Source organism: Agrilus planipennis, unplaced genomic scaffold, assembly GCF_000699045.2.
Source record: "Agrilus planipennis isolate EAB-ADULT unplaced genomic scaffold, Apla_2.0 scaffold321, whole genome shotgun sequence".
In the NCBI taxonomy this organism is placed as follows: domain Eukaryota; kingdom Metazoa; phylum Arthropoda; class Insecta; order Coleoptera; family Buprestidae; genus Agrilus; species Agrilus planipennis.
Window position 1 is genome coordinate 242,937 of NW_020439084.1, and position 6,470 is coordinate 249,406.

At 44.2% G+C, this 6,470-nt stretch overlaps 1 protein-coding gene across 1 annotated transcript; it reads left to right on the top strand.

Annotated features, from left to right (window-relative positions):
* Window positions 1-258: 258 nt before the first annotated feature.
* LOC112905286 lies at window positions 259-1,088 on the top strand. The gene is made up of 2 exons (XM_025977403.1): window positions 259-468; window positions 577-1,088. The coding sequence occupies exons 1-2, from the start codon at window positions 399-401 to the stop codon at window positions 1,086-1,088; spliced, it is 582 nt and encodes a 193-aa protein (XP_025833188.1). The 5' UTR covers window positions 259-398.
* Window positions 1,089-6,470: the final 5,382 nt, after the last annotated feature.

Genomic DNA, 6,470 nt, shown 5'->3' on the forward strand with positions numbered 1-6,470 from the left:
TCGCCTAGGGCTTAGGATCGACTGACTCGTGTGCAACGGCTGTTCACACGAAACCCTTCTCCACGTCAGTCCTCCAGGGCCTCGCTGGAGTATTTGCTACTACCACCAAGATCTGCGCCGACGGCAGCTCCAGACGGGCCCACGCCCAATCCTTCTGCGCTCACCGCCGCGACCCTCCTACTCGTCAGAGCTTCGTGACGCGACCGCTAGGGCCGCGCCGCTCCTGCCGCTGACGGCAGAGTATAAGCACGACGCTACAGCGCCATCCATTTTCAGGGCTAGTAACTTCGGCAGGTGAGTTGTTACACACTCCTTGGCGGATTCCGACTTCCATGGCCACCGTCCTGCTGTCTTAAGTTACCAGTTCGCATCGAGCGCTCGTACGGTTCGGTCGTACGATGAGCGAGTTGCGCAGTGCCACGCCCACCGAGGCAACCAGTCGCCGGCATTCTATGTCAGGCAGCGCGAGTGAGTGTGTCGTCAACGTGACGGCTATGGACTTTTCGCAAGAGTCTACAAAAAGAAAAAGTGCGCGTACGATTAGTGACGACGAGTCTGAAACTAACTCTGTTTCAGGTTCAAAAAAGATTAAACAGCGGGATGATGGTGAGACAACGCAGGTGACCGGCCCTTATCCCGAGGACGTCTTCAGCTGCGACGCCCGACGGCTATACAAAATGGTACGTCGTCTAATCCCAATGAAGGCGGAAACGATAAAGGTAGCCGACAGAAAAGTTATTCGGGAAACAGCGGACGAGCTAATGGAACGGCTCATCCAGATCACCGGGATTGTGAAAGAGCTGCGACACAATTTAAAGTTGAAAGACCAAAAGATCGAGGAGCTGCAAAAGTCGAAAAACGTAAGTACCCCGATTTTTTCTTATGCGGATAGAGTAAAGGCAGGCGGAAATAACGGTAGTTTTACCCCGAAGCAGAAAATAAATGAACCATCCCATACGGTTCGCGTCCAGGCCAAAGAGTCTGCTAAAGACGCAAATTTTGTTAAGAAAGTAATAATGCGTACAGTAGACCCAATAAAAAGTAATATTTTAGGAAAAACGTTAGGGCAACTAAATCGGGAGATGTAGTTGTAGATTGCGCAAATAAAGAAGACGCGGAAAAAATTAAATTAACGTTAAACATGAAGGCTAAAAACGATGTAGCGGTTAGGGGCGTTAAAAAACGCTGGCCACGTGTCAGAATCGATAGGATTAGTAAAGAGCTTAACTCAAAAGATTTGCACGAGACTATGTTAGGGCATAATGATTTCATTGACGACTTTTGCGGCAACGATATAGACAAGTTTAGGGCTAATTTTAAGCAGCTCGCAGTTTTCGAGACCCGCGGAAATAGGGAAATGTATAGCGCAGTATTTGAAGTTAATCCGTCGCTTAGATTAAAAATGTTAGATAGGCCAATTTATCTGAATTGGCAACGCGTCTTTGTTAGGGATCATTTTTCGTTACTTCAGTGTTTCCAGTGTTATGATTTCGGGCACCTTTCCAAGAATTGTAAGGTGAAAGAGCAAATTTGCGGCAAGTGCGGTGGCAAACACCATTTTAAAGACTGTAAGTCGAAAACAACATCTTGTGTTGTTTGTGTTAGGTCCAATAGGGACAAAAAGCACTCCCCTGTTAGTGTAGACCATGACGCGAAATCGTCGTCTTGCCCCACGATGATAAGGATTAAAAATTCAATCCTTTCCAACATTGATTTTTATGGATCCTAAATCCACAAAAATCAACCCCGACGCGGATTTGGTATTAAATTTCGGACAAATTAATTTAGGCAAGGGCAAGGCGGCTACAAGCAATCTTTTGAAAATTATTTCAGATAAAAAGTTAGATATTTGTTTTGTGCAGGAACCGACGGTCAACAAATCTAAAATTACAGGTTTTTCTAAAAATAATTTTATCATTTCGAAACAATGTAATATTCCTAAAAGTGCCATTATTGTTAATAATTTGAACATTAATAATCTATTTCTAGAGAACATTTCAACAGATTATATTGTCATTAGTGAAATTACCTATTTTTCCAAATCGCTTATTCTCGTAAATGTCTATTTACCACCCGCTGGCACTAATGTCGACGAAAACCTCATTTTCGAACGACTTCGAGAAATTGCTCATCAAATAGGTAATTTAAAACCAATTATCTTCGCGGGTGATTTTAATGCTAAACATTACGTATGGGGCAGTCCGATTAACGATAATAGGGGTGATAAACTTTTTGAATTTTTTGAACAAAATAATTTAATTGTTTTAAATAATAATACTGAACCAACTTTTGTCGGACATCGCGGTATTAGTTTTGTTGATTTAACAGTAGTAAATTTTGAGGCACTTAAACTAATTAAAAATTGGCAACTTGTTGACGAAGAAACACTCTCCGATCACAAGTTAATTTTTTGGCAAATACATTTTAACAATAGCGAGATAGATTTTGTCGACCGTAGGTTTTGTAATAAAAAAGCAGATTGGGACGTTTTTTCTGAAAAATTTAGGGATAGCATAGGAAACATAGTACTATTAGACGAAAATAATGTTTCAGATCGCGCTAGTTTTTTAAATGACTGCATTGTAGAAGCTTGCGAGGCGTCAATGCCGCCTACAAAATCTTTTAGAAATAGTGTACCGTGGTGGACAAAACAGCTGACTGAAAAAAGATCAGAAACGCGTAGACTTCGTCGATCATTTCAACGCGAAAAAAACGACGCCATTAGAAACAATAAAAGAGCCGTATATAATCGTGCATTTCGGGAATATAAAGAACTATTAACTAAAACAAGGGGCGATAAATTTAAAGAATTTTGCACGCGCAATTCAGAAAAGGATCCTTGGGGAACGGCCTACAAAGTCATTCGCGGTAAAAAAACTAACAAAGTAAGTTTCCAAAATCTAAAACTTCCCGACGGTACTTTCACTAAAGACACTAAAGATACGGCCGATTTTATTCTACATTCTTTCTTTCCGTCGGACGACCCTATTTCAGATAATCAAAATCACGCGCGAGTTCGCACGGCCGCGAACAATGCAATCGAGTTTGATGGGTTTTTTAAGAATATCACCTACGCGGAAATAGAGCGCGCCGTCGGCAGGATGAATCCGCGTAAAGCGCCGGGACTCGACGGAATCACTTCCGACGCAGCCCTGGCAGCTTTTAAAGTTGCGCCGGATGTTTTTATTAACATTTTTAATAGTTGTTTTTATTTAGGCGTTTTTCCAGCCTGCTGGAAAAAACAATCGGTAAAAATTATACCAAAACCGGGTAAGCGAAATTTCGACGACGTAAAAAGCTTCCGTCCCATCAGCTTGTTGCCGATCGTTGGCAAAATTTTAGATAGAATTTTTACTACTCGATTGCAGTTTGAAATTAATAAAAACGGAGGACTTAATATCAATCAATTTGGTTTTGTTTCTGGCAGGTCCACCACGGACGCTGTTAATGCAGTCATCGACAATATTAAAAACTCACGTAGGAATGATAACTACGTCGCTGCTATTGCATTAGATATTTCCGGAGCTTTTGACAACGCTTGGTGGCCAAGAATTATTTTCGAATTGCGCAAACGTAACATTTCCGGAAATTTAATCAAATTAGTTCAAAATTATTTTAGCGACAGAACCGCTGTTGTTACCATTTCCGGAACAGCGGTAACTAAAAAAGTTGAAAGGGGTTGTCCGCAGGGGTCGTGCTCCGGCCCGCTCCTGTGGAATGTTTTATACGATACAATTTTTAATATCGCATTACCGGCCGGATGCAAAATTTTTTCATTCGCGGACGATACTTTGCTCGTCGTCGAGGCGCAACAATATAAATCTCTTAAAAGTAAGGCCAACCAAGCACTCGCTATGTTGTCTGATTGGGCGGTAGATTTAAAATTACAGTTCAACGCGGAAAAAACTGAAGCTCTATTTTTTGGCAAAAAAATCAATCAACAGAGACCTGCATTTACCTTAAACGGGCGATTTGTTCACTGTTCGGAAAGCATAAAATATTTAGGAATAATGATTGACGAAAAGTTTTTATGGAAGTCACACATTCAATATGTGGTCAATAAGAGCAAAGAAATTTCGCACAAAATCGCGGCGGCCGCTAGACTCACGTGGGGTTTCAGGGGCGCGGCTTTGGCAAAAATTTACGAGGGCGCGGTACAATCGGCGATGCTCTACGGGGCACCGATTTGGGCTGAAGGTTGTAAAGTTAAAGAATGCAGGTCTCTTTTAAGCGCTCAGAGAATATTGACAGTAAAAGCAGCGACGGCGTATCGTACTGTTCCATCGGAAGCGGCATTTGTGTTGAGCAAAATTCTGCCGTTTGATATTCTGTTGCAGGAAACGGCGAAAAGGTACCGCCTTTTCACCGGCCACCCTAGCAACAACGACCTTGACGGACTTCAACTCCAGGACCGACAGCTCGAACGTCGCGTCAGCCTAGCCGACACAGTACATCCTGCGGACATGGACAACTTCCGGTTTACCGAGGGAGTCCAGGACGCCTACAACACAGTGATCTATACAGATGGTTCTAGATTGGACGACGGACGGGCTGGAGGATCCTTTATTTTGTTCAACGGAGACGCCGAGATCCATCGGGATAATTTTACCCTCGCGGAACATAGTACTATCTTTCAGTGTGAAATGATAGCACTACGACAAGCACTTACATATCTCCGAGGGCATTCGGATATAATCAAGGAGTGTTCCATCGTTACGGACAGCCAGTCAGTGCTGACGGCCCTTCGCAATATGAGACAGCCAACTACGCTACAACTGGAGACGTGGGAACTCGCGGTCAATCTGGCCAGAGAAATTTCCTTACGTTTCCACTGGACACCGTCGCATTCTGGAAACGAGAAAAACGACGCAGCGGATCAACTTGCGAAGGCCGCCGCCACAAACCAGGCGACTGCACCAACTTATAATTTGGCGCCCAGGGCACTCGTCAAGCGACGTTTACGCAATCTTTCCCTGGAGGCTTGGAAAGAACGATGGAGGACTGCTACAACCGGAAGGACTACGGCGAGCTTCCTACCGGATCCCTGTTACGACAGGAAAATCACGGGAGATTTTGACTTCTATATGGTACAGCTTATGACAGGACACGGGAACTTTAATTCATACTTAAAACGTATCGGGAAAATCGACAACGATTTGTGTGAGTGTGGTGGCACCGATACAGCGGAGCACGTCCTTTTTAACTGCGTTCTTTTTGCTCAACAACGAGGAGTTGCCGACCGGGCCCTCGCAGCCCGCGGTTTAAGATGGCCGACCAACTATCGGGAGGTCACCGAACTGCGGGACGAGAGGGACTGGTGGGACGCTTTTCGCTCTTTTTCAAATCGCGTTGATAAGCTGAAAGTCAATTAAAATGCCCTCGCGATGTGCGCGTTCGGGTTCGTTCGTTCGTGTTCGTTACAACTACAGCCGGTATTTTTCTACGCGTTCGTGCAAGTTCGGCTCGGTCCGGTACTCCGACTTGCACTCGTCGTTTCGCGCTCGCGGTCGCGGTCGCGGCCCCGTGGGAACGCTCTGGAGACCAAGACGCGGCGGAAGACTGAAGCCTGCACCCCCATCCGTCTCACCCCGCTGTCAAAAACAAGCGCGGTGGACATGGAACAGCACCACAGCGGTCGCGGACCGGAAGAGCCTGGAAGACTGAAGCCTGCACCCCCATTCGTCTCAACCCGTTATCAAGCCCAAGCGCGGTGGATATGGAACAGCACCAGGACTCGGAACCTCCAAGACAACTTGGCTTCGGGAAAGCGATGATTCCACACGAACGAAACGCTCGCAATATACAAAATCGCGCGTAATATTTTTACGTCGGGTCTTTTTCGCGCTTTCGCGTTTTACTAGAGTTCACATTTCGCGTCGTTATACAACCCGCCAGTGTTTGTCGATTCAGCGGATAGTGCTATCTTTGATTGCTCGCAGCCGGACTAACTAAATTCAAAATTACCGCGTAAATATTATTCGGGGTTCTTTATTGTATATATGTATATATAATCGACAGCGAACTTTCGAGTTCTGCTTTGTAAACCATGTAAATATTTATCGTGTACTTTATATTTTACAATATTTGGCGGGAAAGCAAGGAAAGTTGTTTTTTTTCTTTTATTTTTACTGTTTTATTACACATTAACGTAACGTAAATTCTCGCTTATTCGAAGCAATACAGTTCCTTGCTCTCCAGCCAAATATCCTAGGTTAAGAAGGTGGTCTGGTTGGGTTTTTTCCTGGGTTTCCCCAACCCTTGCAACGAATGTTGGACCATATGTACATATTTCCCAGAAATTAACTTCGTGTAAATTTTCGTACAGGCCCTCCTCCCTCTCTGCTCAAATTTCTTTTTACTGTAAAACAACAAATAAAGTTTCTTACGAAGGTTTCTGTCTTTTGCGCGAAAGCAGATGGAGGAGATAAAGTAGGGACACTTTTATAAGGAGTTAATTAGCTTAATTTTTT

Excerpts from the sequence above, each read along its gene's own strand:
- LOC112905286 (XM_025977403.1), top strand. The coding sequence starts at position 399 with ATGAGCGAGTTGCGCAGTGCCACGCCCACCGAGGCAACCAGTCGCCGG. Across the intron at positions 469-576 it reads TTCTATGTCAGGCAGCGCGA|GTTCAAAAAAGATTAAACAG; the intron begins GTGAGTGTGTCG and ends ACTCTGTTTCAG.